Source organism: Gracilinanus agilis, chromosome 2 (assembly GCF_016433145.1).
Source record: "Gracilinanus agilis isolate LMUSP501 chromosome 2, AgileGrace, whole genome shotgun sequence".
Classification (NCBI taxonomy): Eukaryota; Metazoa; Chordata; class Mammalia; order Didelphimorphia; family Didelphidae; genus Gracilinanus; species Gracilinanus agilis.
Genome location: NC_058131.1, coordinates 202,573,832 through 202,591,941, shown reverse-complemented (window position 1 = coordinate 202,591,941; position 18,110 = coordinate 202,573,832). Strand labels below are relative to the sequence as shown.

Genomic DNA, 18,110 nt, shown 5'->3' with positions numbered 1-18,110 from the left:
ACGCTCAAAGGGTTATAAAAGAATGCCTGCCCTTTGATCCAGCCATACCATTGCTGGGTTTGTACCCCAAAGAGATCATAGATAAACAGACTTGTACGAAAATATTTATAGCTGTGCTTTTTGTGGTGGCAAAAAACTGGAAAAGGAGGGTATGTCCTTCAATTGGGGAATGGCTGAACAAACTGTGGTATATGCGGGTGATGGAATACTATTGTGCTAAAAGGAATAACAAACTGGAGAAGTTCCAGGCGAACTGGAGAGACCTCCGGGAACTGATGCAGAGCGAAAGAAGCAGAGCCAGAAGAACATTGTACACAGAGACTGATATACTATGGTAAAATCGAATGTAATGGGCTTCTGTACCAGCAACAATGCAATGACCCAGGACAATTCTGAGGGATTTATGGTAAAGATGCTACCCACATTCAGAGAAAGGACTGCAGGAGAGGAAACACATAAGAAAAGCAGCTGCTTGAACGCATGGGTCGGGGTGGACATGATTGGGGATGTGGACTCGAAATTACCACACCAATGCAACCACCAACAATTTGGAAATTGGTCTTGATCAAGGACACATGACAAAACCAGTGGAAATGTGCATCGGCCATGGTTGGGGGGAGTGCGGGGGGTGAAGGGGAAAGTAGGAGCATGAATCATGTAACCATGTTAAAAATGATTATTAATAAATGTTAAAAAATTAAAAAAATAAAAAGCAAACAAAAAAAAGTCAAAAAAAAAAAAAAAAAAGAAATCAGAGTGAGAGGATTTGGGACTTTGAAGATCATAAAGACTGATTCCTTCAAATTACAGGGAAAAATTAAGACCCAGAGAGAAGTGGTTCATTCATTGTTAAACAATTAATAAATAACATGATTGAGGTACAAATTCAGGTTCATAGGAGGCAATAAAACACACAAACACGCACATATAGGATTCAGACCTGAAAAGATCCTTAGAAATCATCCAATCTAATTCACCTGCTTTACAGATGAGAAAACTGAGGAAAGTTCTCCCCTTCTCCCCTTCTGGGTAACACAGCTGTGTGAATCTATGGGAGTCTGCATAAGTTTGTGTCACTTAGCAGATGATTCTGAACCTGATCCTGATGTAAATGAAGGAATAAAAGCAATGATCCAGGAAGTGTTCAGGGGCTCTCTTTCTGCAGTGAAGAAGGTGGCTGAGGGAGCCAAGTTGAGACCAGTCACATGGCTAGCTAGAATAGGCTTTTTTTCTCTATCTCTGTCTTTTCCTATCCAAGTAAATAAACTTTATGAAAAATAAGGACTACAATACTAAGTTTATTTCTTACAAAACTAAGGTTCAGATAAATTAAGGAATATATCTCCAAGGGCACCCATGCAATAAATAGTAGATCTAAGATTTAAATTCAAGACCTCTGATACCAAATCCGATACTCTATTACTGCTCATCTAAGTCTGAGAAATCCAGCTCTAGATAAGGCAAAGATCTGATATGCTCTTGGAGAAATTTCAAGAAAAGATGTCCCACAGCTTTTCAACCTGCCTTCAGGCCCTCCAATCTCAGGAAGCCCAAATAATAATGCTGGGATAATGGATAATGCTAGGACTGAAAATCTAGGAAATTGGAAGAATGATGGTGTTGCCAGAAAAAGGAGAGTGTAGAAGGGACAGAGGGAAATTGGGTAGAAAGAGGAAAGGAAGCTGGGTCAAAAGATAATGAGTTCTGACACTTCCTAGCCATGTAACCCTGAGCAAGTCACTTAACCCCCCCCCCAATTGTCTAGCCCTAGCCATTCTTCTGCCTTGGATCCAATACACAATATTGATTCTAAGATGGAAGGTAAGGGTTCCAAAAAAAAAGGGGGTGGGGGTTCTGTTGGACTTGTTTTATTTTGTTTTGTTTGAATTTGAAATGTCTGTAGGACATCCAGAATTAAATGATAGAAGGATCTTCCCAAAATACCTCCTTTTCCTCTAGTCCCCACAGATTCCTGAGATTCCTTTATCAAGGAAAAGATAAATCCTTTTATCACACAACTAGAGACAAGGCTTAAAATGTAAATATCCTTTGGAGAGAGAACACAGCAACTTCCATTTACACTAAGGTATAAATGGCTGATATGAGGTATTTTGTGAATTTCCACTTTTATAGGAGAAAGGTCCTAGGTGGTTGGAGGCCATTGCTCCAAAGAAAGAGGAATCTGTAAGAACCTCACCCGATTTCATACCTAGGATCTGGTGCTGGAAATGAGCAGCTAGGTAAATCAAACTGTCCTGTGGTTCTTACCATAGCACTGTTGTTGTTTGGTGACCCTATTTGAGTTTTTCTAGGCAAAGATAGTAAAGTGGTTTACCATTTCCTTCTTCAGATCATTTTACAGATGAGGAACTGAGGCAAACTGAGTTAAGTGAGTTAACTTGTCACACATGAGGCCATATTTGAACTCGGGAAGTCTAAGTCAGGTATTCTCTGCACTGTACCATCTAGCTGCCCTCCATGGCACTAGGGACCACAAAAAGTGGCAGTGGAATAAGAAGCATTATAGAAATATCAGAGTTAGGGTTTTTCTCCCTACTGGAAAATGGAATTCCATTAAATGTTGGGAATGCCCAGTGACTAAACTCCTGGTGCAGAAACTTCCTCCACCAAAGCACAATACCTTCTCTACAATTTATAGTCTTAGGAAGTTGACTAAGATACTGAAATATTAAGTGATTTTTCCTATTTCCAGGGTCACACAGTCAGGGTGTGTCAGAGATCAACCTTGAACCAAACTCTCTGCTTCTGTATAAATTCATCTATTATTAACAAGAAAATTCTACCCTTCCAAGAATACAGGGATTCATTTTGAAATGTCAGTCTCCATGTCTTAATTATAAGGAATGTCATCAACCCTCCTGTGAACAGTCATAAGGGGACTGCAATTTTTATGCTTTGCCTGGAATACACAAATAACTTATCCTGAATTTCTGACCAGGTCATCATTAATAGCGCTTCAGTGCATATTGTTAATGGAATTTCATTTACCTTTAAAATGATGTGTGTCTATCTCTATTTGAGTGATTACACCAGGATGTGCCAGTTTGAAAATCGCCCATTCACCTCCTGGTACCTGGAGAAAACCATCTTCACCAGTCTAGAATTTGAAAAGAAGAGACACACTTGAAACCTTGAAGAAAATTAAAGTTCAATTTTAAATTTTGAGTATTTCCCTATGTTGGGTAAGGATAATATCAGCATTTACTCCTGTTGCTCACTTATAGAATCCAAAAACCTAATACTACTCCTAAAAGTTGCTCTCTTAATTTTAAACCATAGAAATCTCAAAGTATCAAAGAAAATTCCCATCTAGTGATTTTCTGTATTTCACTGTTCCTGTAATTTCATCAATGTGGTCATTGCTCCCAACAATGTGGATGGGAATCCCTCCATACTGCTCAGTATCCTTATTCATAGCTTTTCATAAAGTGATATACCCAACTTTCTGAAAGTTTCATTTAAAAACTAAGATCCACCTAAGAAATTCTGCTTTGAACTTAACTGGAAACTACTCAGAAGAAAGAGATAATTGTTTGATAATTTCATGGCCATAATTGAGGCATGAATATATTCAGTAAATACCAATCAGTGATTAATTTCTTCTGAGTCATATGTAAACCTCCTCTTACATGGTAAGTTTTTCCCATTCAAATCTATACACTTAAAAGTCTGTCTTCCAGCTGATTTAACTAATATTCTCTACCATAATCCTATCCCTATGAATAATTAAGATCAGGCCTCTCCTAGAAAGATTTAGGAAAGATTAGGTATCAAACAAGCAAAATAGAAACTTTTTTCTTAGCATTGTAAATATCAAGGAGTTGTTTTATTTTGTTTTCCTAAGTTTTTTCAGGATCTCTGGGGCAGTACTCCTTCAGATCATCATCATGGTAGGGAAGTGGTCCTAAGAGAGCCTTACCAGCAAAGTACAATCTCTAGCAGATCCTACCCAAGCTAAAAAGTCTTCAGATAGAGAACTAAGGATTGGCATGTAGTCCCAACACCTGAGGATCAGCCTCGCTAAGCTCAACCACATGAAATGGGCCGCAAAGGAATGTGAGGAGTTATTTTCAATCATAACTTATAGGCAAAGGGGGACTGAAATCTTTATCAGTGGAAAGAATCTTTATTAGAGCCATAAAAAAGAAATCACAGATCCCTCAAGATACCAAAGAATATTTTCTAATTCAATGGTCTGTATTTCATGTAATCTGAGATCTCATCAATGTGGGGACCAGTCTCCAAAAATTAAGATGGCTATTCCTCCACAATTTTACATTTAGTTAGCTCAACATCCTTGTTCATATCTTTACATAAAGAGAGGGATCTGCCCAGATCTCTGAAGGTCTCCATCCAAAATGATCTCTAAAATAAAGGAGTGGTTGAGTGAATTCAAGCCATCACCCCATTTAAGGAGGAAGCACTCATACATTTTATGAGCATAGTATCTTTTTCCCAAACCTATTCTTCATAAGCATGAGGAACTCTGACTATGGAAACTCTCTCCACAAATCAAAGTAGCAAAAAAAGAAAACGAAAAAGAAAGAAAAAACTTTGTAATTTGTAGCCTTGAGATCATTTCTTCACACACTGAGCTCAATGACTTGCCTTTGATCATAGAACTTAATATGTACTAGAGAGAGGACCCAACCCCAAGTATTCCAATCTATAAGGCCTACTCTCTATACTACACTCTTTAGGTATGTAATTTCTGGATCTGCAAGTTTTACCCAATATTAATTGGAAGAGACTTCTCCCCAAATCTGACAAGAAAATTTTATATCTTTAGTTGAAATGTCAATTAAAAGTTGATTTCAGAAGGAATAAGCATTAGAGTATAAGCTCTCAATGGGCAAAAAAATTATTTTTGTCTTTTGTCGTGCCCAACACAGTTCTTGGAACATAGTAAAAATTTGACAAATGCTTACTGATTGAATATTCCAAGAGTGTATAGCAATATCATCAACAATAACTAGCCTATTTGGTTTCTCAGAGTTCTTTTATCAAGTGTTACTCAAAATCCTTAAGTGCTTTGAAATCCCTAAATTTCTATAAAAAAGCATTCATAGTAACTTTGGACAGGACTAAAACAAATATAAAAGTTTAACTTTTTTAGAAAAAGTTTTATTAAGAATTTTTCAACTTCTTGTACACTACTCAACTTCACACAAACTACATTCCAATCTAACTACCCCATTTGCTGTTCTCTTAAACGTGGCATCTTATCTCCCACTTCTCAGCCTTTCCATTGACTGATCTCTACTCCTGGACTTCATTTCCTCATTTCTTTTTTTTTTAAGTTTATTTAATTAATTAATTTAGAAGATCTTTCCATGGTTACATGAATCATGTTCTTTTCCTCCCATAGCCAACAAGCAATTCCACTGGGTTTTACATGTGTCATTGATCAAGAACTATTTCCATATTATTAATATTTGCATTAGGGTGATCGCTTAGAGTCTATATCCCCCATCCACCCATGTGACTAAAGCAGTTGTTTTTCTTCTGTATTTCTACTCCCACAGTTCTTTCTCTAGATGTGAAAACATCTTTTAATTTTTTTTTAAACCCTTACTTTCCATCTTAGAATCAATACTGTATGGGTTCTAAGACCGAAGAGTAGTAAGGGCTAGGCAATGGGAGTTAAATGACTTGCCCAGGGTCACACAGCTAGGAAGTGTCTGAGACCAGATTTGAACCTAGGACCCTCCATCTTTAGGCCTGACTCTCAATTTTTGTTGTTGTTGCTCTTTTGGTGAACTTCTCCTGATCTTCTAGTTCTTAGTACTCCCTTCCTTCTCAAATTATACTCTATTTGCTTTTAACAAAAATTTACTTATCTATGTAAATGTTGTATGCCCTCCCAGATCCTTCCAAATAAAACACTTAAGAATAAAGGAGATTCGAGGCAACTATGTGGTTCAGGAGTCAGAGAACCTGGAATTGCAAGGTCTTGAATTCAAATTTAACCTTAGACACTTCCTAGCTTTGTGACCTTTAGACAAGACATTTAACCCCAAATTAAAAAATATAAGTGCCTGTTCCTTACTGCACTTCTGCAACAGAAAGTGAGGGTTTAATTTAAAAATAAAAATAAAAAAGAGTAAAGAAGATTGTCTCTGTTTTTTCTATCTCCCCAGGACCTAGTGCAAGGTCTCACACATAATGAGTGCTTAGCATATTTGTTGAATTGAATTGCATTTACAAACCGCAGTCACATTTCATCTCCTTACTTGTAATACTGGTGGCCTGTCCAGTCTTCTTGCAGTTTCCCAGCCATCAGCCATGGACTTTGCCTTTCCTATACCTTATTGAAAAATAATATGCAGCAGCACGTTATATAGTTTTCTTTCAAAGGTAACAAGGCATTCACTGGAGGTAATTTAATTTCAGGCTCTAACTACCTAAGAATTCCTGCATATATCATTTGAATTATAGCTAATGATCCTCTAAATTCAGATTTAACCATAGAGCTAACAAATGTTATTTTATTGTTTTGTTCAATGACCTATGCCAAAAATTAGGAAAGAGTGTCACTACTATTGATTTACTTATCATAAAAGATCTGATATCATAAAATAGTAGCATCATAGAATCACTATGGTTGGTCCCCTACATCAATAACCACCTACCCTCTCAGACCTCACATGGCCCTTTGAACCTCTCTGACGTGCTTCATGTAATGTTGTATACTGCAGTTATCTCTATTGATATTGTAATCTCTGTTGAGTCCCGTGATTTTAGGGGCTTTGCCCACTCTAAACTTTTTATCTTGTGCCTAGAACAATATTCTGCACGCTCAAGGTGTTTAATACATGTTTGTTGAATGAATGAATGAATGGGCAAAGTGAATCTAAAAAAGTATAAATACAAGGTGATCATCACAGTCTGCTTCAACTAAAGACAAGCATCCACTGAAGCCTGGGTATTTCCTAAGTATTTGAGGATATCCCATTCAATCTTAGGGGCCCACACAACTGCCAGAGTAAAAGAAATTCACACGATTTCCCTGGGCACTCCAACTAAAAGAAGGGGAGCTTCATGAAGGCAAAGTCTGCCTCCATTTTGTTTTTGTGTTTTCAGTACTTGGCAAAGTGGTTGGCATATAGGAGACATTTGAAAATATTTATTGATAGGGGGCAGCTAGGTGGCTCATTGGATTGAGAGCCAGGTCCAGAGACGGGAGGTCCTGGGTTCAAATTTGCCCCCAGACACTTCCTAGCTGTGTGACCCTGGGCAAGTCACTTAACCCCCATTGCCTACCCTTACCACTCTTCTGCCTTGGAACCAATACACAATATTGATTCTAAGATGGAAGGTAAGGGTTTAATATATATATTGGTTGTTTATATGTTTATATATATATGTTTAATATATATTATATTGTTTATAATATATATATTGGATATATGTTGGTTGCTTATTTGGTGACTATTGGGATCAGTGACTCAGGCAGACAACTTGATGAGAAGGAGTAATCTGGTTGGTATTAAGCCCATACACATAAAATCAATCAAGTTAAAGTCAGTCCCTGGATACCACCTAGCTAAGAGGTAAAACTATTACCTCCCTCTTTCCCCACACTCTCCTCCTAAAACATACTGCCCTGTTTCTTAATTTTTATTTTATTTTTAATATTTCCCCATAGTTACATCATTCATGTTCTTTCCCTCTCCCCCAAACCCCCTCAACCCCCTGTAGCCAATACACAATTCCACTGGGTTTTACATGTATCATTAATCAAGACCTAATTCCACAGAGTTATCATTTAGCATCTACATCCCCAAGAATATTCCCATCAGCCCATGTGTTCAAGCAGTTGTTTTTCTTCTGTGTTTCTCCTCCCACAGTTCTTCCTTTGAGTGTAGCTAGTTTTCTTTCTCATAAGTCCCTCAGCCTTCATGCTGCCCTATTTTGACCCCTCCTTCTGTACACACACACAAAGTTGCTCATAATCTCACAGCAAAGAAAAAAAAGTATTGGATGAAAACTAGAAATTAACAGATTAATTTATTCCAGTTCTAGCACTGTCCCCAGGTGATATATATATATATATATATATATTTAAAAAATTATATATTTAAAATAGATGTTGAAAAGCTGGAGCAAATAAGACTTGCTAAGGGAATCTGAAATGTTTATTTTGAAAAAGAAGACTTAATGGGAAGAACCCAAAATCTATAGTCAACTATTTAAAAGGATCTTTGCCTGGACTATTGCAAAATCCTAATGAATATCTCTGCCTCCTATTTGATGCTTTCCAAATTCACATTGATCCAATTCTACCAATTCAAAGGATGGAACTAGGGTCAGTGGGTGAAATGTATATAGATGAAGTTTTGGTGAACCTCAGAAATCACTTTCTCCCAGATCAGTCCAACAGCAAAAGAGACCCCCTTGAAGACAGTGAACTGAGTGTGATGAGAAATGTTCTCACCATAGCTAGATGACTGACTGCCTGTTAGTACACTAATATAGGTGTATACCAAAAGAGATTCTGGTATATGGATTAGACTACGCAACCATCAAGGTTTCTTCCAATCCTAAGAGTCTATGAGTCCATTTTTAAAAAAGGACCACCTAGTTGTCCCAAGTTCCTGAAAGTATATCTGAGCTACTGATAGATCTATTAAATGATCATGTCAAAAGGGGCCTGAGGAATCATCCTGTATCTTCATAAAATAACTGTGAGAGAATTCTCTATTCTCCATGATTATTCACTACCCATCAGCGAGTTGGCTACTCAGGACCGCACTCTAAGATACAAATCTGGCCAGTCTAGGACCAATTTTCATAAGCAGCTGTTGGTCCTGGGACCAAGCCAAATGTGTTGTCCTTTAAGGAACACACACATTGAAATCATCTATAAAATATGGATGATGACATATTCACATATATATAACGTACATAATTTATCTCAAATGGTTGTTGTGTCAAACAAATGACGATACACGAAAGATGCTTTTCAAACTGGAAAGGGCTGTACAGATGCCAACTTTTAGTGAAGTGTTATGGGAGCAATTAGGTGGTTCAGTAGATTGAGAGCCAGGCCTAAAGATGGAAGGTTCTGGGTTCAAATATGGCCTCTGATACTTCCTAGCTGTGTGACATTGGTCAAGTCATTTAATCTCCATTGCCTAGACTTTACTGCTCTTCTGCCTTGGAACCAATACTGAGTATTGATTCTAAGTTGGAAGGTTAGGGTTTTTTTAAGTATATTAAAGGAGGGGCAACTAGGTGGCTATCGAGAGTTGGGTCTAGTACAAATTGGTATGACCCTGGGCAAGTCACTTAACTTCCATGGCTTAGCCCTTACCAGTCTTCTGCCTTGGAACCAATAAACAATATTCATTCTAAGACAGAAGACAAGGGTAGTTTTTTTTTTTTTTTAAGTATTAGAGAGGCAGTTGTTAATACAGTGGGGATAGAGAGTCAAGACTGGAGATGGGAGGGTCCTGGCTTCAAATCTGACCTCAGACACTTCCTAGCTATGTCACCCCTGGGCAAGTCACTTAACCTCAATTGTTTAACCTTTACTGTTCTTCTCTCTTGGAACCAATTTTTAGTATTAGTTCTAAGACAGAAGATAAGGAGGTTTTTTAAGCATATTAGAGGGCATGGTTTATGCTGTTTACCTCAATACCAAAATTGTTGGTTTGAATTCTGCATTTGTGAGAAGCAGTTTCCAAATGAGTCAGTTCTGTGTCCCTAATCCTTAGGATGGCAAGAGAGCTACAAAATGCTGTTAGCCTCTGTGCCACTAATAACAACCCTTGTGTTTATTCTTATGAAATGAAAGGATCCAAAGAAGAAAAGGACATTAAAGATTATCAGGCCCTATGGTGTAAAATTTAAATCAAAATGAGACTGAGGTGGTGGAACTAAACAATATATAAGGATCGCTATGAGCCACATACTACCTTGGTTTTAAATTTAATGTTATCTAGGTTTTACTGCATTTTTATTTTGTTAAATATTTCCCAATTATATTTTAATCTTGTTCTAGCAGTTGGCTGTCCTTGTTTGACACCTAATCTAGTCTAATTTACTAATTTTAGGAAGCAAAAAAAACTGAGGGCACAGGAAGGGAAAGCAACTTGTTTGCAGTAACAGAGGTAAAAAGCAACGGGACCAGGATGTGAAACCAGCTTCAATGATTCCAAGACTTGTTGCTACTTGACATTTGTTCTAATTTTTTTAAATTATAAAACAAATCCCCAGAACCACTTATTTACCTATAATATTTCTTGGATGTCCAAAATGAGCGTTACTATAGCCCACACAAACCCCTCCATGCACCATTGACACAAGGTCAATCAGTTCTTTAGGATCAGCAGAAGACCAGTCTTTTTGTCCAGTACCATAAACCCTCAGGCGGGCGATTCCACCATCTGAAAGCGAGAAGAAGAAAAAAAGTAAATGATCTTGTTTCTTGGAATTTTTGTAAACCCAAATTTTAGTCAATAACTACTCCAACCAGTGCCAATTTCTCACCACCCTTCTTAAAGTCATCATGAGTTTACATAGTGAGGGGAGGAAATGTTCCCTCGATTTCATAGATGACCATAGATTATTCACAGATTTTTCAAGCTAAAAGAGATCTTAGAGATCATTTTTTCTAATAACTTCACTTTATAGATAAGCAAACCTATGTCTAGAGAGGAAAAAAGACTTGCACGTGAAAACATAGGACATTACTAACAGAACTAGAACTTGAGGGGGGCAGTGGGTAACTCAGTGGATTGAGAGCCAGGCCTAGAGATAGGAGGTCCTGGGTTCAAATCTCACTTCAGATACTTCCCAGCTGTGTGACCCTGGACAAGTAACTCAACCTCCATTGCCTACCCATACTACTTACTCTAATGTCTTAGAACCAATACACAGTATTGATTCTAAGGCAGAAGGGAAGGGTTCAACAACAACAACAAAAAAAAAAGACTAGACCTTGAACCCAAATCTCCTGGTTTCCAATCCAGTTTGCTTACCATTTAACAAACTACATCCACATAGGATAAAATATAGATGTCATTTAAATATAATTGTGTGTATGTAATTTGTATACACATATATGTGATATTCTCAGATTTCATTTTCTTAATAATCGAAACACTATTCTACCTGATAAGGATCAATCGACTATCAATATCTAAGACCCAAACAAGATCAATATACCCATAACACTATTTACTAGACTATTAAAAATTTGTTGCAAAACTATGGCTAAATCCAGATTGTAGTGAACTTTAATCAAATAATAAAATTAGCACTATAAAACAGATCAGAAATACTCCTTTATGTTGCAGATAAGGAAATAGAGGGCCAGAAAGCAAAAATGACTCTTCAAAATTCATACACATAGTTGCTAACAGAGCTTGGGATCTGAACCCATATATGGGCCCATATGGTAGTAAGATGCCTTAGCCATATTTTATAACAGTTGGACTTGCAATACACAGATACCACAATCCATCTTCTTGCCTTTCAGTGACCAGCTATACCTTCTTGATTAGAGATCATGCATTGGGGTACTTTTAACCCTTTCACCTCTGGAATGTCTGCCATGGAGCCCATGCTAACAAGATTGGTTAGTGTGCTATCCTGCCTCACTCTTTTTAGTCATACTTCACTTTGCCTGCTTCCTCCCATACTCATCTTTTTGCCTATTTACAGGGGCATAACCTTCACCCATCACCCCTTTCCAGCCCTGGAAACATAAAATCAATACTGCCATAGCTTCTGGAAAGGATATGTCTAGAAAATGTTGCTCTCTGATTCTACTCATTTTCCCTCTGACTTTCCAAACTAAGACATTCCTACTTGGCCACTACTCCCCTTATATGTAGTGTCTCCTCCATTAAAATATAAACCCCTTGAGGGCAAGGACTACCTTGGCTTTTCTACTTCTATCCCCAACACTTAGCACAACACACGCAAGGAGCAAGTATTTAATAAATGTTTTCATTCACTCATTCATTCATTTTTTCATTCATTCAATAGAGTCACAGTGTTGTTTACCTTAAAAATATCTTAGTGAACCACCAATGACTATGGTCATATTTATATAATCCAAATTAAAAAAAGCAAAACATAAAAATAAAAAATAAATGGAAGGGTTTCACTTCCATTTGTATGTTCTTTGAGGATTAGCATGTTCAAAAACAAATTTGTCTTCCCCTTCGAAGCAGCTCCTTATTATGAATTTCTTATTTATTTCTGTGTTTGGTACCTCCCATTTATCCGGGATTGAAACTAATCAATCATTCAGAAACAAATATTTATCATGCATCTACTACTACTTTGTGCCAAGCACAGTACCGAGTGCTAGGGACACACAGAAAGTAAAAGAAACAGCCTCTGCCCTCAAGCTGCTTACATTCTACTGGATTAAGAGCTACAAACAACAATATATATAAAAATTTATACAAGAGTAATGGACAGAACGGTGGCATGACCAGAACCTACACTTTAGTGAGATCACTTTGGCAAAACTAAATTGAAGAAATGGAGTGGGAAAAAGCTCTAGTCTCCAACTCCAACCAGAAGGCCATTCCAATAAAACAGATGTAAGCTGAGCACTTACACCAGGGTGGTGACTTTGTGATTAGAAAAAAGGGAACTTTATTTTCTCTCCTCTGTATTCAATCAGTTACTATGTCCTATGTCTATAATATCTTTCATAATAGACCCTTCCCAGTATCTCCCACCTCAATTCACTAGAAATCTAGATTCTACCCCTTGAACTACCCTAGACTTTAACAGGTGAGCCTTCACTCTATCTTTTCTGAATCCAGGCCTCAAAACTTCCCTAGCATATATAAAGGAAAGTGCCTTAATATTATTATGAAAAAAAAAAAAAAACTTCCCTAGCACTTAGCATTCCCCTCCTCTTTACGTATCTTCTTCATTAGAATGTGAGGCAGATAGGTTGCTATGAAGATGGAACGCACTCCAGGTCTAGGGTCAGAAAGACTTATCTTCCTAAATTCTAATCTGACCTGACCCTTACTAGCTATGTGACCATGGGCAAGTAACTTAACCCTGTTTGCCTCAATTTTTATAACTGTACAATTAGCTGGAGAAGGAAATGGCAAACCACTTCTTTGCCAAGAAAAACCCAAATAGGGACACAAAAAGTCAGACATGACTGAACAACAACATTTGATCGTATGCTCCTAGAGAACAAGGAGGGACCGTCTTCCTCACTTACATATGAAGCTTCAGGGCTTAGCACCCTAACTGACATAGAGCTGAGCTGATGTTTATCTGTTTATCCTTTCCTATTTCATTCATTACTAGTCTGTAGACAACTAAAAAAGCCTTGCCAATCTCCCTTCTTCTACTCTGGCTCCCTCCAATTCAATCCCCTCAAAGTTTACATCGTACTTTGTTTTGTACCATCCTAATAATTTATCATGTCATTTTACATTATTATATTATATTATTTATTATTATAGTCATCTGTGATTATTCCCTGAAAGCTCCAAGAGGAAGAGGTCATCATGTTCAAGCTATCTTCCCTAACACCCAGTACAGGCTGTAACAACCTAATAAGTGTTTGCTGAATATATGAAAAATAACATAAAAACTTACATTTACAAGGGTCTCTTTATGGTTTACAGAGTGCTTTCCTCACATCTGAAATCTGCAACTGGATATTTATTCTCCTTACACACAGATCTTATCATACCACCTCTCTGCTCAAAACTCTTCCAAGCCTCCCTATATGTCTAGTAAATCAGTGTAATGAATACCTAGTATGGAAATTACCACCCCCAAAGCAGAGCAGCAACTCAATTATAATATGGGCTTATGCTGAATTGCCTAGACCACTGATAGGCAAACTTTTTTAAAGAGGGGGCCAAAGGAAAGGAAATGCTCATCTGTCAGTCTGTTTCTAAGGCAACTCTTTTGAAGTTTCATTGTATTGTATCCTACTCATTGTATTCATCAGATTAGGAATAATGTCACAGAGCAGATAGAACACTCAGGGGGCTGCATCTGGCCTGTGGGCTATAGTTTACCCATCACTGGCCTATAGTGCTGAGAGAAAGCACTGAAAAGTTAAATGTTTTGCCCATGTCATGAAGCTAAAGAAGACTTGAGATCAGACTTGAACTCAGGTACACCTGATTATAAGAAATGACTCTCATTCTACCATGCCAGTGTTCCATATATACTAAATAAAATGCCCTCCACAGCCTGGAGCTGCCTTACCCTTCCAGTCTAAGCTACCCCCATTCTCTACCCCCACTGCCTATTTCAACATCTTGTTCTGGGCACAGTAGTCAAATCAATAGTAACATTACATATGGGAAGAGAATGTCCATTGACTTCACTAGACATTATTTCACCATATCTGTGACCTTTCTGTCAAAGCTCCCTTCCTGGCCTCCAACCCCTTATATGTGTTGTCTTCTCCTGTTATATAAACTCACGGAGATTGGGGATTATCTCTTTTTAAATTTCTGTCCCCAGCATTCAGCACAGAGCCTAGAAACCACTGTCAGTGATTCCCAAAGTGGGTGCCACCGCCCCCTGGTGGGTGCTGCAGAGATCCAGGGAAGAGGTGATGGCCACAGGTGTACTTATCTTTCCTATTAATTGCTATTAAAAATTTTTAAACATTAATTTCCAAGGGGCTAAGTAATATTTTTTCTGGAAGGGGGACAGTAGGCCAAAAAAGTTTGGGAATAAATACTTTTTTTCCTTTCATTCACTCATCCAGGCTTCCTAGGTCATTGACAATTGTCTTAATTTTTTCTTGCCACTGTACTTCAATGACTCTGAAAGAAGAGAGTGAGGCTGATGACTTTGTGTGATGCTGCCTCACTTAAATCCATTCATTAACAATTTAAGACAACATCCTGTGGTGTCAGTGGTCCTCTTCAAAAACAAAGTTCTACAAATGACATGCAATATTTGTCTTCATGCCTAGACAATTAAACTCAACATTTCCCAAACATGATCAGTGATTTCTTGTCTCCATGCCTTCTTTTACCCTGTTCCTTATACCTAGAATGCTCCTAATTCTTCAAGATCCTATTCAAACACCACCTCCTTAAGAAATTTTCCTAATGGGACAACAAACTGGGGAAGGGGGGAAAATGTTAACAAATGTCTATGATAAAGGTCTCAATTCTCAAAATTATAGAGAACTGAGTCAAATTTATAAGAATACAAGCCATTCCCCAATTTAAAAATGGTCAAAGTATATATGAACTAGCAATTTTAGATGAAAAAAATCAAAGCCATCAATAATCATGTGAAAAAATGTTCTAAATCACTCTTTTTTTTAAACCCTTACCTTCCATTGGCTCCAAGGCAAAAGAGTGGTAAGGGTAGGCAATGGGGGTTAAGTGACTTGCCCAGGGTCACACAGTTGGGAAGTGTCTGAGGCCACATTTGAACCTAGAACCTCCCATCTCTAGGCCTGGCTCTCAATCCACTGAGCTACCCAGCTGCACCCTAAATCACTCTTAATTAGAGAAAAACAAATTAAAATAATGCTGAGGTACCACTTCATATATATATCAGATTGGCCAATATGGCAGTAAAGGAAAGTTGTAAATGTTGGAGGGGATGTTGAAAAATTGGGACATTAATGCATTGTTGATAGAGTTGTTAACTGATCCAACCATTCTAGAAAGCAATTTAGAACTATACTGAAAGGGCTATAAAAATGTCCATATCCTTTTATCTGGTAATGCCATTACTGGGTCTATATCCCAAAGAGTTAATAAAAAGGGGGAAAGGACCTATTTGTACAAAAATAGTTATAGCAGCTCTTTTTGTGGAGGCAAAGAATTCCTCTATCAATTGGGGAATGGCTAAAGAAATTGTGGTATATGACAATGAGGGAATACTATTTGTGCTATTTAAAAAATGATAAGCAAGATGATTTCAGAAAGAGCTGGAAAGATCTGCAGGAACTGGTGCAGAAGGAAATAAGAGGACTGGGAGGAGAACACTGTACACAATAACAGCAGTATTGGACAATGATCATCTAAAAAACTTGGCTACTCTCACGATCTGGGACAACATGAAGGCCTTATGATGGGGAATGCTATCCATCTCAGAGAAAGAACTGTTGGAGTCATCTTTCACGTCAATGCATTGATGGTTTTATTTTGTTGGGTTTTTTTATTATGTATGAATTTACTCTTGCAACAGTGACCAATAAGGAAGTATACTTTGCACAAAAATTAAAATTTAAAAAATTTTTAAAGAAATTTCTCTAATTCCAATCAGAAATCCTCAATACTTGTTTGCACCTCTCTTGCCCTTTTATATTTTATTTGGAATGATATTTGTGTCTATTCTTTTTAACTAAATGAGAAACTTTACCTCTATATGATTAGTACATAGGAAGCACTTTCTTTTTTTTTTTTTTAATTTTAAACCCTTAATTTCTGTGTATTGACTTATAGGTGGAAGATTGGTAAGGGTAGGCAATGGGGGTCAAGTGACTTGCCCAGGTTCACACAGCTGGGAAGTGTCTGAGGCCGGATTTGAACCTAGGACCTCCTGTCTCTAGGCCTGGCTCTCAATCCACTGAGCTACCCAGCTGCCCCCATGGAGCACTTTCTTTTGAATTTGAAATTCTATTTCATTTCAACATAAGTTCCTACAGTTACCACCATGGATTTTGATACAAGTGCTCAATAAAATTTCCTGGATAATATATATTCTTTATATCTGGTTCTCCTTCAATAGTCTTCATTTAGAATCACAACCTACTCCATTTTCTTTTGGATGATCCTCAATTTTAGTTTTTTCAGAAACTACTGAAGTATTCCATGACTTACCAAATAAACCCATTCAAAGAATGTTAATGTTATGGACTCAGGGTGAGTGGGAATAAATCTTTGTTTGAGGTTATTATAGCTAACCTACTATGTTTCAGACAATGTGCTAAATGTTTTACAAATATTATCTCATTTGATCTTTATAATACCGTGGGAGGTAGGTATTATTATTCTCCCCATTTTGTAGGTGAGGAAACTGAAGTAAACAGAGCTTAAGTGATTTTCCCAGGGACCCATAGCTAGTAAATAGTGCCCGAGATCAGATTTTAACTTGGGCCTTTCTGCCTCCAGACCCAGTATTCTATCACTTAGCTGTCATCAGAGGGAGCAGAAAAAAAATACATGAGATGGAATACAGAAGCAGCAAAGGATAACTGATATACATTCTGTACATTCCATTGGTATCCTTACAACATTGAAAGAAAGGAAGATATCCCTCCTGTAGTCCCCCAACACACTAGGCAGAATCCCTACTATAGAAGATGGTTGGGACCATACGGACATGAATTGTAAAAAATGGTCACATTTGGATGATTTATATAACTAGTGAGAGTATCTACATCCATAAAAGCCCCATCACTAAAATATTACAATATTAAAAATAAAAATTAAGAAACTCCTTTTTATAGTCAAATTCTTCTCTGGAGACTAGCTTCTAATTATATAAAGAAGAAAAATTAGATCAAACTGGACCTCAATGGAATTTGGGTGGAATTATAGAAGCCATAGAATATAGAAACTTATGAAACTAAACAGAATTGGTGTAAAGCCCAGGAAAATATGGTGTAAGGAGTCAATCAGGAAGATAGAGACTATAAAAATAATATCAATATTTTGGATCATTGAGCATTATTGACTAGTCCTAATGTTAGAGCAGATATGCCTCTGCTACCATGTAACTTTAGCAAGTTAATATCCTCCCTCATTTTTTAATCAAAACCATCAAGAATCCCCAAATAATGCTTGGTTTTTATTCCACTAGACAAATTCAGTATTGTGTCATGGTATAATTGCCCTTTCTCTTCTCTCCCTCCCAATCGCTGCCAGTGTAGTCCTTGCTTTTCTGCTAGCCCCAAATCAGGTGCCATGAAACTCTTCCTTGGCCTCTTTAGTTGAGAGAAATTACTGCCCCCCACTCAGATTTCTCAAAGAAAGTTCCCTGAAACTTCTCGTGGAGCTCATTTTATTGGCTCCCCCTGTGGTTCTTTGTGAATCTGTCCTTCCCACCATTAAGCTCTAAGCTCTTTCAAAGGACCTGGTCATGTTGATCTTGCATCCTCAGTG

At 37.5% G+C, this 18,110-nt stretch overlaps 1 protein-coding gene across 1 annotated transcript in view; it reads right to left on the bottom strand.

Annotated features, from left to right (window-relative positions):
• Positions 1-18,110, bottom strand: part of ALLC (allantoicase) — a 98,932-nt gene that overhangs the window by 24,712 nt on the left and 56,110 nt on the right. Inside the window, 3 exon segments of the mRNA XM_044659565.1 lie at positions 3,010-3,118; positions 6,255-6,328; positions 10,257-10,412. Coding sequence (XP_044515500.1) covers positions 3,010-3,118; positions 6,255-6,328; positions 10,257-10,412 — 339 coding nt within the window.